The sequence below is a fragment of the Ochotona princeps genome, chromosome 3 (genome assembly GCF_030435755.1).
Source record: "Ochotona princeps isolate mOchPri1 chromosome 3, mOchPri1.hap1, whole genome shotgun sequence".
Classification (NCBI taxonomy): Eukaryota; Metazoa; Chordata; class Mammalia; order Lagomorpha; family Ochotonidae; genus Ochotona; species Ochotona princeps.
Window position 1 is genome coordinate 10,777,484 of NC_080834.1, and position 24,271 is coordinate 10,801,754.

General features: G+C 44.0%; 1 protein-coding gene across 2 annotated transcripts in view; it reads right to left on the reverse strand.

Moving 5' to 3' along the window:
• Window positions 1-21,074, reverse strand: part of CLRN1 (clarin 1) — a 40,691-nt gene extending 19,617 nt beyond the window's left edge. Inside the window, exon 1 of one of the 2 annotated variants that reach the window (XM_004597692.2) lies at window positions 20,786-21,074. In XM_004597692.2, the coding sequence (XP_004597749.1) occupies window positions 20,786-21,038 (253 nt within the window). In that variant the 5' untranslated portion in view covers window positions 21,039-21,074. The remainder of the gene's footprint in view (window positions 1-20,785) is intronic. The other variant, XM_004597693.2, reaches the window with a different exon arrangement.
• Between the last annotated feature and the right edge of the window lie 3,197 nt (window positions 21,075-24,271).

Here is a 24,271-nt window from a genome sequence, read left to right on the forward strand (position 1 = left end):
CTATACCCTGCTGCTGTTTTCAGGCCACAAGCAGGGATCTGAATGGGAAGTAGAGCTGCTGGGACACAAACCAGCAAACATACGGCATCCTGGCACTTGCAAGGCAAGAATTTAACCACTGAGCCATCACTCTGGGCCCCTGTCATTCTCTTATCAGTGCCTTTGAAGAGCAGTTGTTATTTTTATGAAGTTCAACTTATCCATTTTCTTATGTCAAATCTTAGATGATTTTGCTTAGCACAAGACCACAAATATTTTCTTTTATAATCTTCTTCTTCCAGATTTCAGTTTAACGTTCATGTTTAAATCTGTGATCAACATTGTAAACATTTTTTGTATATGTACCAGGCAGACACAAGAAACGGCCTACTCTGTGAGTGCAGCATTCTACAAGAGACAGGATAATGAGGGCAGGACATAGTTCTATGGGCTCCCCCAGTGGGATGGGAGCAAGAGGGGGTTTTGGGAATGATGGAAATATTGTATCTCCACTGACATGGTCCTTACAGGTCTAACTGCATTGGCTGAAATGAATAGACCTGTTCACATCAGAAGAATACATTTTACCATATGTGAACAACGCCTGTAAGATACCTGATTTAATACAGGATGTGGAACAATAGGCTTTTTTTTTTTCTAGAGATATGACAATTTGGGACACAAGAAGGAAGGGCTTCCTGAAAAGAAAGGAAAAGGACAACTGACAGAGGTGAGCATCCCAAGTTTTAGCTCCCTGAGCTCCCTGAGAGGTGACAAGTCTCGGTTTTCTCCTATAAGTGAGATGTCCAATGGGGCAACCTGAGGAAGGGCCGGGTATTGAAATGAGACAGAAGAGGTGCCCATTGCAACTTCTTTTCTAACTGGGAGCTCCCCACGCCTTGATTTCTTTATAAGAAAAACATGGGTCCTTCAAAAAATTGTGGAAAAATGGAATTCAAAGATAAAATTTATTTTGATACACACTTTTTGAAATTCATGCACATGAGGGGGTCTTCACAAAAGTTCACAAATTATGTATAGCAGGAATAATAGTATGTGTAGATTTCAAAATTTATTGCACCCAAATAAGCAGATAATGGAAAACATAACCATTTTCCATAAACTGGTTAAAGTGTCGTGTAAAACTCAGAGTGATTTTCAGTCAAGTCTGGGGACTCACTGTCGTCAAGGAGCGAAGTCCCTGACACGGGGCAGGTGCTCAGCAGTGGCTTCCCCGAGGTGTCTCCATCTCCCTGCTCGCCTCCTTGAAGATGCTGTGGAGGCAGTATCACTGCTCCTTTCTTGGCCATGTCACTGGCTTCCCTTTCTCTTCTGGATCTACCTCATATGTGCACAGACATGGTGGCCTTTCCTCATCTCAAGAAGCAAACTAAACCTCACTTAAGTATTCCTCCAGCTGTCGCATCCTTGCTTTATCTGTCTTACTACAAACTCAGAGTTGCCTCTCGCCTCAATTTCTCTTTCTTCTCTCCACTTGGTCTTTTGCAACTATTGTGCTGTTACAATGCAACAGGGCCCCAGTATATCTCACAGTGCCCATCCAATGGTCAATTAGAGAATTGGCCCTCATTTTATGGGGCCTACGTTTGTGCCAGAGCCCACTACCTGGAAATGTTTCCTGTTCCTGGCCCGCAGAGAGCCCATGCCCCTAGTTTCATTCCTACCACAGTGGCTGCTTGATTGATCTGCTCTGTTGGTCCAGCCTCATCTCCTGAGTCCCTCTGAGGCTGTCCTTGGACCTCTTCCCCAGCCCTCTCTCTCTTGGTGCTCTATTCGCTGTGACAAACACAATGCACAGATTCCTGAATGTCCTGCAGTGCCCACTCAGCTCCCTGAGCAGGTAACAGGTCCCTATTTTCTTCTGTGATATGTCTAATGGGGCAGCCTGAGGAAGGGCCAGGCATCACCTTTCTAAGGACTTGGAACTGGCATTTCAATGAGTCCAGACTGAATCTGTGTGCTTCCCTTCATCATACCTGTTCCTTCAGCCATCTGCAGTGCAGTGCAGCTGTTGGCTGATCTAGCCTTCCTCAAAACCCATCACCCTCGATTCCTATTTCATATTCCACTCACCACGAGCACCCAGTGGTATTGCTTTCACAATCAGACCATTCTGCACCTTCCTCACTGTTCTACCCTCACCAAGCTGCCATCATCTTTCACTTGAACCATGGCAAAGCCTTCCTAGTTGGGCTTCATGCTTTCACACAAGCACTTCCTATAATTTACTCTCAACCCCACAGTCAGGACACGCTTGAAGAAGTGATCTGGTTGGACCAGCACTGTCATGCTCCAGGTTCACCAGCTGCTTGCGTCACAGCATCTTGTATTAGAGTTTGGGTTCAAGTCCCGGCTGCTCTGCTGCCACTCTAGTTCCCTTCTGATTGCCTGGCAAAGCAGCAGGTGATAACCCACATCCTTGAATCCCTATCACCCACATTATAGACCCAGATGGAGATCCTGACTCCTGGCATCAACCTGATACAGCCCTGGCTATCGTGCCTTTCAAACAATAATCAATCTTTAGAAAAAGGAATAAGTTGATTTGTATCACTCTAGTACAATCACCTCTTACTCCGAGTACAAGTCGACAATGGCATAGTCACTGGGCCTCTTGCCACAGCTCTGACGTCACCTGCTGCCTGTCTCCTTGCTCCCGTGTACCAACCATTGGGCTAGCCTGGTTCTTGTTACTGTATTTCTGCATAGCAATGACCATGGTCTGAAACACAGTGCACTTCCACTTATCCGTTTCTTGTTTGTTTCCCCCACATCAGGAAGGTAGGAGCTTCTTTTTTTTTTTTTTCTCCGTAGGGTTCCTAGCCCCAGGGAATGCCAATTGCCAGGCAGATCAAGATTTCTCACTGTCTGTTTTTCATTATCATACTAGCTGTCCCCAGCTCAGGAGTCTTTGTTATTTTTCTAACCACCCTGCCCATGAAATTATCCTGCCACAGATAATATTGTATATTTCTCTCTGTGTTATTACATGCAAGCATTTCTTTTTAAACTGTAAGGGTTTTTTTTTTTTTTGTCCCCCATTGCAAGCTACTTTTCACTTCCTCAGGAGGACATTGTTTCTGCTGAATCCGTGATTGTTTTGGACCCATACATGTTTGCATGTTGGGTATCTTCATACATGTTGGATGACTGTGGTCTTCTTTGACTTGAACATGGAGACGACAGACTCTGCTCTGCTTAGGCCTGGAAGTTCCTGACACAACGTGAGTGGGTCACAGTGAATGCCACAGAGGTGAACAGACGAGGAGGAAGAGGAGCAAGCGTGGACAAGCCAGGGCCAGAGAACCAGAGCAGCCCTGGTGGCTTCCACCATATGGGACTTTTGGTTAAGAACCTGGATTTTTCCATTGGGAAGCAAGTTGTGTTAAGCCATTTCTGGGGAACCGTAGCAAGAGAAACTGGAGTGAAAGGGGTTTGGAGGAATCCGGGGACACGGAAATGACGCAGAGCAGTCTGGAGGTGCTAGGACCCAGGGCCCTGGGTGTTTTGTTTTGTTCCATTTTACTTTTAGAAATTGAAAGACCTGAATTGGCAACTGGAATGGAATTTCAAATCCTTTTATTAAATGGAAAATGTTAATCCACATACTTGGGGGATTGTCAACTTATTATATGGTAACTGCCTGCTGTTTGGCAATAGGTTTAAAGTTCGGGGTTTGAAGAAAGAATGTGTCTCCAACCTGAACACAACAGATCTTGCTTTTTTTTTTTTCTTTCCTGGTGAACAGAGCGTGAGGAATAGAGGAAAACTTACTCCTTATCTTGCTTTTCATTTTTAAAAAGGTTATTCAAGGAGGACGTTTCTTATTTGTGGACAGTACCATAACAATCTCAATCAAAATAAAAATTTCACCCTTGGACCACTCAACATTAAGGCAATCTTTCTGTCTTTTCTTTTTTCTCTTTTTCACATTTTTGTCATTTATTATTTCTTTCTTGTGTTACTACTATAATCACAATGTAACTTTGAGATCACCTTCTATTCTTTTTCTTTAAAGGTCTATTTATTTATTTGAAAATTTAAGTTATACAGAGAGAGGGGAAGAGAGATATGCCTTCCATCTGCTGCTTCACTCCTCAAATGGCCACAGTGACTGGGGCTAGCGCAGGCCCGCCAAGGAGCCTGGAACTCCATCTGGGTCTCCCTTGAGGGTGCAAAGGCCTAAGCTCTTGGACCATCCTCTACTGCTTTTCTGGGTGCATTAGCAGGGAGCTGGGTTGGAAGAGGAGCAGCTGGGACTTTAACAGTCACACATATGGAATGCCAGGACTTCTGGAGGCAGCTTGAGCTGCTGCTGCACAATACTGGCCCACATTCTGTAATCTCCACTCAGAGTGCACGTAATTTTCTATGTCATATGTGCTGCCTTCCTAGCTATTATTTAGATAACTGCATGCATTATTTTTCAAATCGCTTTTTCTTTTTTTAAAATTTGAAAATTAGAGAGAAACAGAATTTTCTGTCCTCTGTTTGGTTCATTTCCCCAAAGCCTGTAACAGACAGGGCTGGGCCAGGCTGCAGCTGGAGCCTGGAACTAACACAGGTCTCCTGCAATTTGAAGGCACCCAAGTACGTGAGCCGTCATCTGCTGTCTTCTAGGGTGTTCATCAGCAGGAAGCTGAATCAGAAGCAGAGCAGCCATGACTTGAACTAGTCATTCCAATGTGGGATACAGTGTGTCGAGCAGTGACGTGAGTCACAGTACTAGATGCCTACCCCTGAGTGATTTTACCAAACTGATACCCTGCTGTCCATTGGGTCACCTCCTATAGTTGAAGTATTGTAGTTCATGCTACCCAAAACATCTTAATACTCTTTTCTTCTTTATTTTGGGGATAGTGATGAATGGGAATAACGTTTTGGACATATTTTCAAGAAGAATGTGACTTGGTGTGGCACAGAAGACTTGTTAAATTAATACTAGGTATGGCAGAGAAATAGTAAGCTAAACACCAGGAGAAATGCTTTGTAACATGCTTATGAAACTTTTTCTACTGCATTCAAAGTTTTATCCCCCTTCTGATAAGTCTGGAAAACAAATTATTTAAAAAAAAAATACATACACATGGGGGAACATAACAACAGTTCACTGAGACCTGCAGAGGATGTCCAGTGCCACGGAGGGCAGAACAAGTTGGAAAGCTCTTTTGGCCAAGCTTTGACATCACGTATCTGGGTGAGCGGAGACTCTAGGTTAGACTATGTCAGTCAATGGGCCTTGGAAGGATTTCCTCAACCTTGCAGCACTGTAATCGACAGCATCTCAGAACTATCAAAACCACTTAAGCAGGAGCCTTGGGACATGCTCTACACTGGGGACCCTGGGATGACATCCGGTGACCATCCCCCATTTATGGGTACTGATGCAATTGGCAGCTGTAGTGTCCCTCCTCTCTTTCTCCCCACATTCCCCAAATATAGGAAGAAGAAATGGAGATTGGAAACAGTTGTCTCATTCATTTTCCTTCATTCTTCCGTCCTCCCCACACTAATAGGTGGTCCACATGGGCATGCATTCTATCTAAACATTATCAAAAATAAAACAAATTTGTTCTATTAAAATAACAATAATGCAGGCAGAACCAGAGAGCTGGAAGAAATTAGGCCTTGGGTTCACTAGCCTTGTAGCAGAACAAAAGCATCTGAATCACAGCAGGGACAGTGTGAGGAAGGAAATCCGCCCTGCCCGTCTCGGTGTGCAGAGGGAGGCTGTCACACCCAGGTTACTCCAGTGTGCTGCTAGGAAACAGTCACTCAGCAGTTAGTGACTGCATGGCAACCCCGGCTCAGAGATCCTGGCCATCAGAAAGCTGGCCTCCTGAACTCATGGAGGGAGTGGAGTCTTTAGGTCATGTCCGACAGTATCTGACTCAAAGGGGCTCAGAAAAAGCTGGTGAATGGAACTTTCAAATTGCACAGAGGAAGCAGAACCTATCAACTCCATGGCCACTCCCTATACCTTCTCCATGGTCTGCGTCCAGCCTTCTCCTTGTTCTTCTTGAAAGAATCAGGGATGTTTTCCCCCTCCTGTCCAGGGTTTGTGCATTCAGACCCTCCTACCCTTTCCTATTTCATTAGGGTCTTTCCATTACCTACCTGGCTGTCTATTCCTCCTTCTCTCCTGTTCTGTTGCTCAAACCTTCCCATTGTGTACACACACACACACACACACACACACACACACACACACAGCCAGGCCTCAGCTCTTCCCCAGCTAGTTCCTGACTTTCAGGTTTCTCTTTCCATCCCCGGTTCTTGTGGCTGGGCCCTCACTTCCACTCTCCTCCTTAGCTCCTGAAGGGCCCCCTTTCTGCCCCACTCCATCAGAGATGCTTGGGCAGGATTCACCTGTGACCTTCTGGTTGTAGCATTTGAAGAACATTTTTATGTGACATTTCCATGCTGGTTGGGCTGATGACCATTGCTTCCTTGATGACAGTCTCTGCCCAGCTTCACCACAGCTGATTTCCTTCCTCCTTACTGACCCCTCCCTCAATCTCTTTGCAAGTTCTCTCTCTACCAAGTCCCCGCTCTCCACCTGAACCTATCTGTGGCTTCTAGGACACGCCAGTATCCAGCCTTTCATTTGATTTCCTTCCTTGGGCACCTTCATCTTCAGTCAGAGTTGAACAACCGCCTCTCCTCTGCCAATTCCCACGTCTCTGGCTCTACTCAAGGTTTCTCTCCTAATACCCACCTTTGTGTTACGGATGGACACCTCTTGGTTTAATTTAAAGCTCAAGTTAAACATGACCCCAAACAGTTTCATCTTCCCTCTGCATTCTGGACTCTCTATTTCTTATCTCAGTGGATTGTTAACAACAGAAATCAGTGGTTAGAGACCGACAGAAACACTGTCGTTTCTGTCCAGCAGAAATCCAGAGTGGATCATCTGGAACCTCTGCTATTTTTTCATTCTGAATCTTTTAAAGAGATCCCCCTTCCTTTCCTCTTCCTCGAAGGTCTTAGCTTACTCCCCCATCTGTGAGTACTGGAGTCACTCTCTGACTGCTCTATCTCTCTTGGTCTTCTTTTAATCCATCTGCTGTCCGGTCACAGATTTTAACTTCCTCTGTTGCTTTCACCTTGCCTACTGGATAGAATTAATTCTGTCGGCTCAGCAGACACGACCTGACACATTTGGCTGCTGCCTTCCTCTGCAGCAATGCCTTGCCCCTTTTCTTTATTCTTTCTCTCATTATAAGCTTTTTACATCTTTGCTCATGCTCTTCTTTTATTGTAATGCGTATTAATGTCATTTAGTGAAATATAGCTTATCCTTAAGAAACGTGTTCTGGTTTCCCTGTGCTGTGCCCTCCATGTGGGACCTTTATTGATAGGGCTTTCTGAACAAATACAAGAATTGTGAGAGTGATTAATGCTATTAAATGGTAGATATTCCTAACTCTGGCTTGTGGTAGGATTGCATATACTGGACCCTCTGAGATTGTATGTGGCTGTGTGTGACACACTTTGGCCAAGAAAACATGAATGAAGTTGGCAAGTATCAGTTCTAGGTCAGAGGACTTAAACACCACAATCCTTTCTCTCTGTTGTAACAGAGGGGCTGGGCTCCAGGTTGGACATCTGGCTGATCTCTGAAAACACATACTTGAGCAAACACATACATCTCTGTGCATTTAAACTTAGCAAGTTTGGACTTGATTGTTATTAAAAGATAACCTAGCCCATCCTGATTGATATAGAGTAATCATTTATTTGAAAACACTTCTGCTAGATTCCAAGTTGTTGCACAAACTGTCTAATTCTTTTCCCATCTCCCAGTATAGCACAAGGCTTAAATACATTGTAGATACCCAGTGATCTTACTGTGGGTAGAGTGCTTGAAGGCACAGTTACTCTTTAACTTAGAAATCACCTTGTCTTCCATGGGAGGTCATGCTGTTTTCAAGAGGTCATTGAGGAGTCACAAGGATGAGATGAGAAACATTTGCCTCTACTAACTGTTAAGGATGCCCCTTTATTGCTGACCCTTAATTCTTGTTTTATTTGATTTCTCTAAACGTATGGCTTTCATTTTAGTTGTCTTAACATTTTATTTTCTTTCTGCTGGGTTCTTCTGTTACATTGTGTCCTGAAGTATGGTTCTGCTCTTTGCTAATGTTGATTCCAATCTAAGAATCATAGCTTTTATCCTACAAATCTTAAACACGGATTAGTAAATTTAATCTAAATCCATATGTAATGGCATTTAACTAGGAGACATGGGTGACTGGAATATAACATACAATCAAAGTAAAGGAGGTACAGATACTCATGGCAGGGGGGACAGAGAGCCAGGCATTAACCGAGATGACATGGCAGGTAGACAAGAACATGGGAAAACTGGTGGTTAGTCTGATTTTGCCATTCACCATGCATGTGGCTCCCTTGTCAATGGCAACAAAGTTGATCTTCCAGAAGCTGAAGGTAGAATGGTGATTACCAGAAGCTAGAAAGAGCAATAGAGGGTGAGGAGGAGGTGGGAGGAGATTACACAGCACAAACAAAGTTATAGTTTCATAAGAACAATATGTTCTGGTATCCTGTTGCATAGTAGAATGACCATAAATGATAATTTGTGCCAAATATTTAAAATAGATGTTAAAATGGAATTTTGAATATTTCATTAAAGATATGATTTCTGTTTCTCTCAAATGAATAAAAATGATTAACAACAAATGATCAATGGTTGAGAGGATGGATATGCTGATTCTCAGGGCTTAGGCATTACCCAATGTATACAGGAATTGAAACATCACATTATAAAGAGAAATCTCTTATCTGCTGGTTTGCCACCCAAATTTCCAGAATAGCCAGGACTGGGCCAAGCCAAAGTGATGAGCTAGGAGTTCAATGTAGGTCTCCCCGCTGGATGGCAGGGGCCCAACACCCTGAGGTGCTACCTACTGCCTCTCAGGATATGTACAGCAAGGGGTTAGAATAAGGGGCAGAGCTAGGGCTCAAATCCAGTGTGGAATATGGATGTCCTTAGTGGTGACCTAATAACTACACTCAATGCGCCCTCTGAAACATACATTATGCTCCCACTTGTAGAATTATTACGTGAGAATTAGAATAAGGCAGGTGTTAGGGTGCAGTGGGTTAAGCTTCCACTGAGGATGCCTGCACCCCATGTTGAATGCCTGGGTTCTGTTCCTATCTCTGTGCCCAGCACAACTTCCTGCTAACGTGTATCCTCGGAGGTAGCGATATTTGAGTTCCTGACTCCTGAGTTCAGCTGGGTCCAGCCCTATCTGTTACAACCACTTAGGAAGTGAAGCAGCAGATGGAAGATCTCCATCTGTGTCCCTTTATGTCACTCTTTCAATTGAAGGAACCTTTAAAAAGGCACAGAGCCTACAAGTAACATAGATGAGATTACTTCTATGGAAGTTCTTTGTAAATATTAAATAATTGCTGCCATTTTTTTTAACATCATGAGAACAGTAGGAGAGTTGTATTTCTGAGAACAACAGGGAATGTCAGCGCTCAAGGCAGGGAGAATGTCTGTATTTTTGTCTCTGGAACAGCCGTTGGGAGCAAATGTGTTATTTGACCCACAAATGGTCAGAATGAATCTGTGCATTGGGATTAAAGAGCGCCCCCCTTAGGAGTCCTTGGAATTCAGACAAACTTTCTGTGCAGTGGCTTAGGCTTGTTCCTTCCCAACCAGGAGGGTGACTGTTGCTATAAATACTCCAGGAACTGAAGATTTAGGGTTACTGATGTGATGCTGTCACACATTGTACTCACTGTCTAACAGATTGTTCCCATTCTCACTTTGGTTCCCCTTGTGCAATTTCCTGGACAGTCTCTGTAATGGCTTGCTTAAAATGATGTTTGGACTGATAACCCAGCTCTGAAGGCGACCCCGGAGAGGCTCTGTAGGAAGCAGACTCTGTCCACGGGAGACGGACAGATGGAGCTCAGAAGGCCGGCTGGCTGGCTTTCTCTATTAAGCATGCTTGTTTTTAAAAAATATTTGTTGTTTTCATTTTATTTAAAAAGCAGAGAGAAAGAGATAGGTTTCTATATATGTGTGTGTATACACATATATACATGCAATATATGTACACAGAGAGGGAGGGAAAGTGAGGGAGGGAGAGAAGGAGTGAAAGTGTGCTTCTGTTTGCTGCTTCATTCCCCAAATGCCCACAAGAGCTAGAGCCAGGCCTGGCTGAAGCCAGGAGCCAGGAGCCAGGAGCCAGGGGCCAGGGGCCAGGAGCCAAGAGCCAAGAGCCAAGAGCCAGGAGCCAGGAGCCAAGAGCCAGGAGCCAGGAGCCAGGAGCCAGGAGCCAGGAGCCAGGGGCCAGGGGCCAGGAGCCAAGAGCCAAGAGCCAAGAGCCAGGAGCCAGGAGCCAGGAGCCAGGAGCCAGGAGCCAAGAGCCAAGAGCCAGGAGCCAGGAGCCAGGAGCCAGGAGCCAGGAGCTCTTTCCTTCATGGGTGGCAGGTAGTCAAGTACTTGAACCATCACTCATCATCTACTGCCTCCCAGGCTGTGTATAAGCAGAAGCTGAGTGGGGGAGTGGGGACAATGGTGCAGCTGTGTAGCAAGCTAATCCTCCGACTGCTAATGCTAATATTCCACATGGGCATAAATTCTAGTTCTGACTGCTCCACTAGTGATCAGTCACTCTGCTTACGGCTGGATGACCCAAGTCCTTGGGACCCTGCACTCGTGTAGGAGACCTGGAAAGATCTCCTGGCTCCTGGCTTCGTGTCTGTTCAGCTTTAGCCACTGCAGCCATTTGGGGAGTAAACTGGCAGATGGAAGACTTTTCTCTTTGTATCTCTCTTTCTCCGTGTTAAAAAAAAAAATCATAGTAAGCAGTAGCAGCTGAGTAGGTGCTCGAACCTGGGCCCTCTGACGTGGGATGCAGGTCTCCTGAGTGGGGGCTTAATCACTGCACCAAACGCCTGCCGTCTTAGCTCTATTTCTGCTAGAGTACTTCAGGAACCTGTCTTAGATGTTGCACCAGGTTCTCCAAACTCACCAGCTTAACCCACACAGTTACAGGCATGGTGGATTGCTGAAGGCTTCCACGCCAAAGGCAGAGCTGACTCCTGTGCCCCAACCAGTGGGGATGCAGCTTCCTGTCCTGGCTGGGCACATTAGCCAAGAGGAGATGCCTCTGGATGCAGAGCCAAGCGTACTCCATTTTTACTGCAGATACCTCAGTTGGGTCATTGTCCACCCTGAGGCCATATGGGTATGGATAAAGCCGAGCCCCCCCTTGCAGAAACAGGTGAGTAAAGGAGGATCTCAGCTTGAGTTGGACCAGAATACCTCCCAACTGTATAGAAACAGTGTCGAATACTGCTCGCATCAGGCCCTCCTTCCCCAGGCTTCCCCCATCGCTGTCAGGGAGGGCTTGTAACTCATGGCCTCACCTGATTCTACATATCACGGTCACCATCCACCTCAGTAACTCCCAGCCTCGGCTGCTCGTGAACACTGTCTGGGGAACTTAACCACAATTCTGAGGCTCCGGCCCCACTCCCTGAGTGCTGAGTTTGGTTGGTCTGGGATAGATCCTGGCATCAGTAGTTTTCAAGGCTCCCTGGGGCATTCTGAAGTGCTGCACAGGTTATGGGCCAGTGATCTAATGGCTTCGGTCTCTTCATCACATTTTGCCTTCATCTGGCCAGATGTCAGATGCAGAGAGCACCATCTGTGAAGCCCTCAGAAACAAGGCAGCCTCTGACGATGATGTCAGCAACGGTACAGCAACTTCTTAGATTAAAGCTAAAGAGGCGGCTGCAGAGGCTCTGCATTCCTGCACACAAAACGGTGTGTTAAAGAAGGGCAAAATATTTGGCCCTTTAGAACTCAGCTGTTCACTTTCCTGAAAGGAACTAAGAGGAAAGCTTGCTTGCTTCTTCCAGAAATGCTCGTGGTCTTTCCCTTCAACCCATCCACAGGCAGTAGAAGACATTCCCGGACATAAGCCCACTGCGTTCATCTCCTTCTCACATCACCTCAAATCTCACATCCAGAAATCCAGCCAGACTTCTTTCATTCAGGAGAAATTAAATTCATGGCCCCAGTACTTAGAAGGAGGCCCCCTGATGATAGCATGAAACAATGTATGCTGCGATGCTCCCAGGTGCTCACCTGGGATGTTCTCCACTGAAGCGAGCCCACCTGTCTCAGCCCATTGTGGAGCAGCCCAAACAGGGCACTTTAATCAACCGTAGTGGCTTTGGGAACACAACTGCTTTGGCACATCCATGTTTCTAGTAGTAGAACCCATTGCACAGTTTCTGATGCACGGAGGTAGGATTCCGTTGGCAGACTAACTCTCAAGAATGCCTTTGCCACACTTAACAACATGCTGAGATGGGGGGAGTGTGAGCCCTGCGTAAATTATGCTTCCCAGCACAAAACTGACTATTAGACACGGCAGTTGCACCTGTAACAGAAGTGTGTCCCCCACAACCCTTCTGGATGTTTAGCTGTATGACTAGAAGAAAAATAAGCTAGTCATTATGTAACAGAGACGTGTTTTAAGAAAAGGTGTGTGTAACCTGAGGAAACTACCAGCATATTTCAGAGATAAAAATGAAATTTTGCTTTTCATTCCATTTTTAAAAATGAGATTTTAACTGACCTACTAACTCTATACACTGACTCTTAATAAGGGAAGTTTTGAAAGAGAATCAAGTACTGTGTGCCTACTTTTCTTTTGATCCTTGACTTGAAGCTTATCATGTTCCTGCAGGAGAGCCTGCCATTTTGGTATGGGCATGGTGAAATAGTTGCTGCAGTCAGAGTAGCTGACTTCAAGGATGACAAAGATGACACCGCAGAGTCCTGAACTGCTGTGGCTCTCACCAGCTAACCACTGCTTAGACCTGTCAGCATAAAGGTAATTTAATTGCATAAGCCAGGTTAGCAGCTAGCCTGTGTCCTGCTCATTCTAGATTGGTGAATGGCGTTGGGCTCACCATTCTGTCTCCCAAAGGTCACAGGGTAGCATTTACAGAAACCGAACTGAAGAGGCCATGAGTGAATTCACGTTGTGGGACCAAATACTGTCACCCAGATACACAGGAGCAAACTCCTGTGACGTCTAGACATCGTTTCAAAAACAGTGAAACAGAAAGCTAATCTTAGAATTTCTCCATCTCTGTATTTTTGCTTACAAATTCTAAGGAGATAAAGTATGTCAAAAAACAAGGCAGAGTGTGATCTGTCATACACATCTGGAGTTGTTTGGATCCACGTCTGCTGCCCATTGGCTGTATCACTTTGTGGGATTTTTGTGACCTCCTCACTGTCTCCAGTTTGCATATTTGTTCATGAGGAATAAAATCATAACCCTTTCCTTGAAAGGATTGGAAACAAACACACAAACACCTTGCATATGCAAGGCACCAATTAAAGGGACAGTGGAAGTAAGAATTGTTTGTTTCTGAGATGTCAGAAAGGCTATAGATAAGATGTACTTATCAGAAAGAGAAAGCTGCAAGTTGAGAAGTTTTTGAGTTGTGTTTGAGCAGATAAAGAGAGCTTGTAGAAGTCTCACTTACAACCTGCCAGAGTGCTGTACAAGCAGCTCTGCAGGCCTGCTCTTCATCTCCCAGGTTTGCTCAGACCATGCTGCTAGCGTGGGGGGTGGTTTTTGTTATTTATATGAGAGAAAGGGAGAAAGAGCAAGAGTGCGATCACACTTCCCCCTCTTTTTGGGTCATTCCTCCAACGCCCTTGACTTGGGCTAGGCTGGGTGAAAGCCCAAAGCTTGGAGCTAACTCTAGCATGTGGGTGTTTGGGATCCAGCCACTTGAGTCATCAGCTGCCACCTGCCAGGGGGAGCTTTAGCAGGAAGTAGCAACTGGGAATGGAGCAGAAACCTGAACTGAGGCACTTTAATAGGAGATGAAGGGGTCCCAACTTCTAGGTTAACCTGGAGGTCATCGCCTGTCCAAGGAGTTCAAATGTAGGGTTATTTAAAGGGAAATCAAAGGTGTGTGGGGGTTGGTGGTGCTCATATACAAATGTATACATATGCATAATTAGCATTCTTAATGTGGATTTTGTGATTTTTTTTTAAAAGTTCTTCCTTCCTTCCTTTCTTCTTTCCTTTCATTCTTCCTGCCTGCCTTCCTGCCTTTCTTTCTTTGAAAAAGGGAGTGGAGAGAGAATAATGTTTTCACTGCTAGTTCCCTTTCTCAAGTATCTGCAGTATTAACAGCAGGCAGGGCTGGGCAAGGTCAGATTAAACCCAGGCACCTCTGCATTAGCAGGAATTGGATTGGAAGTTGAGCAGTCAGGACTTATATGGAATGCCAGCATTGCAGGCGGTAGCTAACCTACAATGCCAGTCTCTGTGGATTTTTTTTTTTTTAGTATTAGAGAATAGTTATTAAGAAAAAGGAGAGATTACATAGGGGAAGTGGATATTTCTTTCTTTAGAAATGTTGCCCCATGTTTCTTTTCCATCGGGGGAAAATTTCTGCATCAGGCCCCTTTCTTGGGTGAAGAATACCCTTGTCAAGTCAAATATGCTGAGCACCGCTAGCTTCCTGCAGTTGTAAGTTTAAGAAATCAGATTCAGCAAAGCAAGTCTTTGTAAGGGAGAGTGGAAGAGGAGAAAACAAACAGGAAAAATCGCCAAGAGCAGATCGGTGTCTTCCTGTTGGTCATCCCCTCCTGTTTCTGCACCCTTGCCACCAGCATCCCCCTTGCTGGAGCATTTCTGACTGCCCCTGCTGTCCAGCTCTTGCCAACCCATTTCCTCAGAATCCCAAAGCATCTCATTCTTCTTTGGCTCTTTCTTCCACCTGCAATTTCCCACACAGAATGTAGGATGGGCAGAGAAGAAAAGAGGCATTCACTTTGATCATGAACTTTTGTCTGGTTTCTAACAAATGGTAGGTATTTCAGAATACTTTGAGGACCAGAGTAAAGGCACACTTCTAATGATGACAGCCGAAATCTATCAGCGGAGGCTTCAAGTGACTGAGACTGGAGGGGCCATGTGATTTTAAAGTGGCAATGACTTTGTCTAGAAGAGCCAGCTCCTCATTATACAGATCATAAAGCATTTGAACTGGCAAAGATGTTAGAAACCCATAGTTTCACCTCTCCCTTACAGATGCAAGAACTGAAATTCCGTGGTATGAGATTCGCTCAAGGTCCCCAGGGAATGGGGGGAACTAGCTCGAGTCTAGGTGCCTTAATCTCAGCAGTTTCAGTTTGTGAATTGTTTATCAGGTACTTCTTTGTCCTGGACACCGACCCAAGCGCTGGTTTGAGGGAGGACCTAAATGAACAACTAATGGCTCTCCCAAAAGCTTATGGAAAAAGTGTATTATTTTAAAAATACATGAATTTCAAATTCACCAAACAATTTTTTAAAATTATTATTACTAGAAAGGCATATTAGAGAAAAGGAGAGACAGAGATCTTGCATCTGCTACTTCATTCGCCAAATGGCTACAACAGACAGAGTTAAGTTGACCTGAAGCCAGGAGCCAGGAGCCAGGAGCCTCCTCTGGGTCTCCCACACAGGTTCTGGGTCCCAAGACTTTGGGCTCTCCTCCACTGCTTTCCCAGGCCACAGACAGGGAGCTGGATGGGAAGTGGAGCAATTGGAACACAAACTGATGCGCATATGAGATGTTGGCACTTGCCAGGAGAAGAAGATGAGCCAATTGAGCCATTACAAATGACAATCTTTTAATTTTATTTCCATGTACTCTTTAAAGTATCCTTATCTACTTCATGCCTTCTTGGGGATCAAGGTCTCCTTGCAGAGAAATATACACACTGCAAAACTGCCAATCTTGCTATGTTGAAATGATAGGGTGAACATAAGGCCTAGGAAAGTCAGAGGATTGGCTCGCTGAGAACGGGTGAGGTCTGTTCCCTAGTGGTGCTGCTCATGCATTGTTGTCTTCTGCTCTGTTGAAAAGCACCTTTGCTCCAATGGGAGGTAAACAAAACTTGTATTTGCTGGGTTATTTTAGTAGGTGATGGGACTAGGCAATAAGCTGCTACACTGCAAGGCAGGAGGGTCCACGCTTGCTAGGTAAGATGGTAGAAGTGACTTCCTTCCTTTTTTATCTCACCAGCTAGCCTTCCCAGGTAAGGTCCATAGGCTTCCCCCGCATTCATCAGATGCCTGCTTCCACACACCAGGAAGGTACAGGAGAGTTTGGCACTGGGGCTAGAAGCAGGTGCATCAAAAGAAAGAATGTGGAAACAACGCTCTTACCCACTTTCCTGTAGCTTTTGACCCATTGTGCCCTAATAAACTATGTAAAGATTAATAAAATAAAATAGTAATTTTTGAAAAAGCAGGTGCATCATAGCCCTTTGAAGCTGTTCTATAAGCAAGGCCACAGGATAGAGGCAGCGTGTGTAGGCTGGTGACCAATGGACCTCCTGTGGTAGGTCAGAAACAAATGTCACACTCACAGGAGATGATGGCCATGGAGCTCCCACTCCCAACTATTCTGTCTTAAAATAGGCTTGAGAAGCTGCCTGCCAGAGCCCAGAAGTGATTTCAACATCTCCCCTGCAATCTGGGCCATATGCTTCACTTGGTAAGGAAATAGTTATTCTAAAACATGAATGAAGCAAAGTCTCCATTAAGCTTTAAATTTTTTTTTCAATCATCCAGTCCACATTAAAGTGCTTTTCAAAGTATGGCTAGCATTTCAAGGCATGATAACGATTGGTTAAATTTTATTTTTTTCACATCTTAAAAAAAAATCATTCTGTATACATACATATATTTTTACCAGCTCATCGAACTGTCTTGGCAATGAATAGATGACTATATCTAGGAATGATTGATATCATATGATTTTTGGGCATCATATTTTGATGATGCTCTGAAGTGTTTCAAACCACCAAAACAGAAATCCACCCACACACCCTGAGCTCAAAACTGGCAGTTTTTGTCTTGATGGCTACAGTTAGAGTTTAAACATCATCATTAAAATTTTATAGGTGGTGTACAAGGAAAAATTAAGCCCATCCATTGTGTTGCCTTGAAAGGAAAACATTCTTTCATCGTAGTGAATGAAATTGCGTGCTAGATATGAATGCTGGTGACCTCTGGAAAATGAGCCAATGACCCATAAATGGAGGAGAATTGGGCAGAATAAATGAGGCAGAAGTTTACCCAGCAGAGCTGTGCATGCTGGCAGGGCAGACTCTTGTATAATTAAGAGAGAGAGAGAGTGGTCAATAGGGAACATTTAATAGGCACAGACATGGCTACCCTGCCAAACTATTTTTCCGATCCATTCTTCATTCTCCAGTGATATATCCGGTAGCCAGCGAAATGACCTGAGTTAGCTCTTGTATGAGTGGAAGATAGATATGGGATTTTGAAGTCTTAGGACCAAAAAGAAAAAGAATATAAAATATCTCAAAAATTTTATAATGCTTATCTATTAAAATAATAGTTTGAAGATCCTTTCGAAAGTCTGTGGGAAATGGAACTGGTATAAAAAATTCTGAAATCCATAGATAATTCATTCACAATATACATTTTCATGAACTTGAAAAATCTCTCTTGGTTTTGGATAGCTTCAGATAAAAAAGGTACCATTCACTGATTATCATCATTAAATGAGATAGTGATTCTAATTTATTTAAATGATTTATTTATTTACTTGAAAGACAAAGTTGCAGAGAAAGAGGGAGAGGCAGAGAGAGAGAGACAGAAAAAGAAAGTGAAAAAGATAATGAGAGTGAGAGCAGGAGAGCTCTCATCCACTACTTCACTCCCAGATGGCAGCAATGGGGGTGCTGGCCCAGACTGAAGCTAGGAGCCAGGTGCTTCATCCGATTCGCCCATTTGTGTGCAGGAGCTCAAGTACTTGGGTCATCTGCTGCTCCATTCCTAGGCATAGTAGCAGCAAGTTGGGTTGGAAGTGGAGCAGCTGGGACTTGAACTGGCACCGATACAGGACTTGGAGGCTTAACTTACTATGACACAGTGCTGAGCCCTGATAGAACATTTAAAATTACGTGTGGGGCTTGCATTCATCCATGGCATGGATTATATTCCTGTTGACTCATAGTGATACAAATAAAAAGTTTGGATGAGCAAGATAGCATTTATTGATCCAACAGAATGGACATAAAAATCCACATTAACTGTTGATAATATGGCTACATGAAGAAGACTGCCACTTAGTGATTGATGCCATTACTTTCCCATTTGTGCTAGGCTGTAAGTCTGCAGTTTTCAGTGTTCACTTCTTCCCTTTTTAAATGCACAATAAATAAATGTGCTTGATTCAAAGTTGGGTTTTGTGAAAAACAGAAGAAGGTCCCTAACCTTGAAGTCCCTGGATTTTGCCGTAAGGAAGTCATGACTGAGACAATGTCTCTTATTCCTTTATACTAACAGGAAGAACTGGGCCTAGTGCAATGGTCCAGTGGCTGGGATCCCATATGGGTGCTGGTTCATGTGCTGGCTGCTCCACTTCCCATCCAGTTCTGTGCTTATGCCCTGGAAAAGAAGTACAGGGTGGCCTAAAGCCTTGGAACCCTGCACACGTGTGGGAGACCCAGAAGAAGCTTTGGGTTCCTGGCTCAGCGTTGCCTGTTACACTCTCTTGGGGAATGAACCAGCGGATGGAAGATCTTTCTCTCTGTCTCTCCTTTCTTTCAACAATATGTTGAAAACATCATTGACAGGGGATGGCATTTAAATGAGAAGATGTGAACTGTGGAACTGTATTGCAATGGGAGCATAGAGTTGGAGCGTCCATTGATTCAGAAATTTTAATGTGAAGGGAGGGTGCTTATTTAATGAGTGTTACACTCTGTGCAAAACCCTGTGCATCTATTTTTATGCAGATTTCACAAGTACTTCATATATCCCATTGAAACACATATGTGTGTTCTTAGGCAGAACAGGGATGTTACAGGTGTGCTTTGCTGGGCCTCACTCAAATGCTTGGGGTCCTATGGAGAGAGGGTTGTTACCACAGAACAAAGAAGCAACTTTGATATTTTATTCAACAAGTGGTGAGGAGGGAGGCTCAGGGTACTCTGGGAACTATTGCAATTGTGTGAGATAAGTGAGAGTGTTGTTTCAATCCGCCAGTTCTGTGAGTCCTCAGAAACAGGGACAGGCCCCTGGCAGGGCCAGCACAAGAGGACACAGCCACAAACAGCATCCACTGAGCCACAGACGTGCAGGACAGTGTGAGGGGCCATGGAAAAAGCACTTGGTATGGCATAAATGCTGAGAACACATCTTATTGTTCTGAAACATGTTCAGTCCATGAGTGGAGTTTATTTTCATTTCACTAGAGAAAATGCAAAGGTTCTAGAACGTTCCCCGCTCACTCCCTGTCATTGTCTATGTTCATGTATGAGAAGCTTTACTCACACTTTGGCTGCTGGTGGCCCATGATGAAATCATTTTACTCATCTTATTTCCTTTTATAGTTTCTAATGTGGTTGCCAGTCACATATTACTCTGCTTTGTGCCTCCCTCCCTCAAAAATCTGGGCAACTCCCACATCTCCATTAATTTAATGAATTGAAGCTACTCAATGAAAAGGTTTGGTGTGCCCATCATCACAGGTAGTCAATGACAAGGTTTTGAAAAGCTGAGGACAAATTTTGTGGGAGGAATATTCTGGAACCCTGTGAAGATACACATCACTTAGTAACCCATGTGAGCTGCAGGTGCCCAAAGACTGCTTCCAAGACAGAAGGAATGTCGCAGAAATATAAATAGGGCAGCACTGGAATTTAATTAGACACTTCATATGTTAATAATAAATTCAATTAATTTAGCCTTCTACCTATACTGGAGGAAAAAATAATCCCAGGCAAATAATAATTCATTTTAAATGCCTCAGTTGGTAGCCTCCTTCCCTGAAGAGTGATTTATGCAGTAATTTACTGACTGTGTCTTCATAAGATTGTTCCAAGCCAGCCCTTTTGAAATAATAATAACTTCTGAATGTGTGTTGTGAGAGATATAACAAATGACTTCTTATTAATTTTCATTTAATGAGGTGCCTATTCACATGGTAATTTTTTTCAAATTCCCTCCTTACGATAAACAGGTTATAAATGCAGTGGATAACACTTGATTTCACAGAAATCACGATGGGAAAAATCTGCCAGTCTCTACCTGATTTGAAGGTCAACCAGCTGCACATTTTCTATGCTAAACAGGCATATATTTCTTCTACAGTTAGCACAGCACATCATGTTAAATTTCTGTAGCGACATGATTCCAAATTGGTTAACTAAAAAACCATACTATGTATCAGCAGCAAAGATCTTAGCAGAGATGAAGTAGGGGAGAGACAGACAAATAGTCATGATCAAAGTGGAAAAGTAGAGTGGGAGGAGGTTAGCTGAGGAGCCCATAACATTTGTCCTTTGTTAAAGAGAGAAAGGCGTGAGAACATTTCTTATAGCTTTCTTATTTCTCCAAGTTCCCTCGTTTTAAAAGAGCCCATGTTTTGTTATATAAATGTGAATAGTTCAGAATCTCAGTCACTTATATTTTCAAGAACCTTGATTACATATTAACTGATTAACAATATGCTACCATAGTGAAAGAAAAAGCAAGATTAGAATAATTTTAAAGAAAGACAAAATAACAACAGCTAGGAAGAAGAAATTGCTCAGAATCCTGGATATTTCAAATCAGTCAGACGGGCTTTTGAGAAATCTGCAGCAGACAAGACTCTTAAACACAATTCCTGCCACACGTGTGAGAGTGTTCCTGAAGGATTCGTTAATTCAAACACAACTGTTACTTACATGAAAATCGAAAGGGCCTGGCTCCTAATCCGCACTGCCTCACTCCCTCTCCGTGGAAAAGCCCATACTGCATCTCACCCATGAACTTGTCCAGCTCCTTCCCAGAGGCATTGACCAGCAGAGCCCCTGTCTTGCAGAGGACGGTGGCTTTGATCCACACTGGGGTCCCCAGGGCTGTCACAACTCCAAGGGCACACACAAAGCTTAACACCCCGGCTGTACAAAAAATGATCTTCTTCTGTTGGTTTGGCATGATGAGAGCCGCCTTTTGCAAGAGCACAGCTCCAAAGCAAGATCTCTGTGAGCAAGCAGAAGGGCCTGGCCCTTTGACTGCATTTATTACACAGGCTGAACGCACAGATCCCAGCCGCAAAGGCGACTGCACCGTCCACAGTGGTTCCTGCCAGTTCCAATGGCAGTGAATGAGGGTTCCTTCATGACTTCTGTTGAACTTTGCTCCTTTTCTGCTTCTTCCTTGCTCTCATTTGAACTCTTGGGACTCAGAATTTGTAAAAGAAAACTTTCAAAGTGCCTTGGAGTGTCTCCTCTCGTGTCCCTTGGTAACAAGTGTCTAAGATAACAGATGGAGTCCTCTGTGTAATTTGATCAATGCCTTCTGCCCGTCCCAGCCTTTGGTCTGATTGGGTGAGTGGAAACTCACAAACAGCTTGGACTCCCATAGTACACTTTCTGCAACGTGAGAACTTCTTTTATGAATGGGTTTTCTGCTAGTTTCTTTGTTGGCGGGGGAGAGAAGAGGAGGTTTGGCAGAGGTAGAAATAATGTATGTCTCTGTGTTTATGTATAATTGATTTGGAAAAATTTTAATTGTGGCGGTATAATATAGGGTAAATTGGGTCTTTTGTGGATACAGAGTGCCCTAGGCTAAGCCCAGGGGTTTGTCTTCCCAAATTTATTTCTTTATTTGATCTGTGCTTTAGAACTGATGCATCCAAAGGGACTTTAATTCCAGTTTTTCATTGCACACACAAAATATAATTTTGAGGATCTAAACATCCAGCATATTGAATGTTTTTCTTTAGCTGCTTGGGAATAAGAGCAAAAGAAGGTGGTTCTGGCTCCAAACAATACCAGTGCCTATGAAGTCAAGGGAATTGTCCAGAAAAATGGGGCTGTGGTCTGACAGATGGCTCTGAGTTTTCCTTGGAAGAAAAGGGTTCCCACCAAAGTCATACAGAGGAAAATGAAGTGCCAGGATGAATCTGATGAAATTGTCAAGAACTGAAAACTGACAGCTTCTTTTTCCATTTTGTTTATTTGTGAAGCTGAGGGACATAAAGTTAAAGTTGCCACCAGCTGGCTCACACCCCACATGTCCACGGTAGTCAGGACTGGGCCAGGACCAAGGCCAGGAGCCCAGTCTTTATCACTGGTGGTAGAAACCCCATCACTGCAGCATCCAGGGTCTGTATTAGCAGGAAGCAAAAGCTGGATCTTGGAATTAGATCCAGGTTTGGTTATATGGGATGCAGGTGTCTTAATCACAATGCTAAGTGCCTTCTTCCCTGGTGACAGCTGCCTGACTTGGGATTTCCAGTGGGATATTCACCCTTGCCATCAGACACAGGACTCTCTGTGTTTGTGCGTGTGCCTTGTTTATGGAATGCCTATTACATACCATGTTATTGTGCTGAATTCCCACCTATGACGTAAACTTTTTAATAAGAATTTAGTGTGTCAAGTCTTCTAAGGATTTTATCTAAGTTACATTATTTCATACTCACAATTATTCAATCAAGTGATGAAGAGGAAGATCACCATGATAAGCCCATGGTTTATACAAAGAAATGGAGCTCAGAGAGATGAGGCAACTTGTTGGAAACTGCACTTCAGTCCCAATTCCTGTGAGTTTTATGTCCTAGTCTAGCAATAACCCCTGACCTGCAAGAGATGGGGAGCCCTTCCTTTTGGGTGTTGATTGGCTTGGGGTAGCCCATTATTGATCTTGGAAATTTGAGAAACACAAATACCTTCAAAGATTTTCCCCAACAGGCCTAAAGCAAGTGCTTATGTTAGTTTCTATTCCTTTGATCACTTTTATAGAATTAGTAGAAATTAGCAATAAGGATGGATTTCACATCACCATCATTTCACCTTATACACATATTGGAAGGAACGCTCAAGCGACCTTTGAGTGCAAGCAAACTTCTCAGCACAGCTACCCTCTCTTAGTAGCTGCCTGAGTTGTCTTTTGTTAAGGACAGACCACTCAGAATAGAAGTGACTCAAGAATGCCCTCATCCCTGCAGCAGAGAGAAGCGGGGGGGGGGGGTGTCACACACAACTGGCCAAGGAAGAACTGGGCAGGCAGAAGCTTCTGTAAGAATTGTTTGAGTTAGGGTCTACCCTGCAAGTAGGATAAATGCTGCAATGCAAATGTGAATAAACAAGTCATCACAGATTACTGGGCTTCCTTTGGATTTAGTGAAATTTCCATCATTGTCCAACAGCAAAGCAAGAGGCACCGTGCCCCCACCAGGCAGTTACCTGGCGGTCATTTGTGCCGCATCCAGCCTTGAAGTCTTAAACTGTGTAAAGGGAGGTGAACTTGTTAAATCAACACTCATTAAGTGAAACAGAAAATCCCCCAAACCTGGGATCAGATATTACCAGTAATCTAATCAATGCTATTGATAACTCCATAGAAAGAATATAGCAAGATGGAGTAGGTAGCCTGGGAAAGTGACTGAATGAACGAAGACCCAGCCAAGCATATCTAAAGTCATACAAGGAGGAAGGCTCTAATTATGGAGAGGAGAATTTGCCACCTCGCTTCTTAAATTTATATCCATTTACAGTGAGGTGTCCCCTAATCTGTGAGAACAGCAAAAATAAATATAGAATGATGAATTAATCTCTTATGTCAAACTTGAGCCTTTCTGATTTTTGTTAAAATTTCCTCTTTGTAAAGGACATAACAATAGTTGAATTTTTAACGTCATCGCTGTAACTCAGTGGTTTTCAACTTTGGCGGCTTATTGTAGTCACTGGAGGAGCTTTTAAAAATACTCCTCTTTGAATCCTGATCCCTGAGATTCAGAACTGTGCGAATTTGGAGTATAGCCTTTGTGTCAGATCACCCCGTGTGAAGCCAAGGTTGCGGACCTGTTCTTAGCCCCTTCTCACACAGTTTCCTTCTGATGAGTAAGGTAGACTTTGCAACTATGTTCAAGAGGCAATGTGAGCAGGCGTGAACAGCCCAGGTACTGGAGAGGAGTACCACATAGTACATCAACAAATAGCAGCAGTGGGAGCTCTCACTTGCCTGAATGCTTTCATCAGCAGGAGCATGGTCATGGCTTACGGTTCCTGATGGGGGTCAAGGTTTCAGCATGTCCAAGACTAGATCTTGGACCTAGATTTACCCCCACCATGTGAATATCCTGGGCCATGGTCCTCATCATGGGAGGCGACCCCGAGCCGGGTCCTATGCCCACCCTCACTTCTTCACGGTTTCCTTCAAAC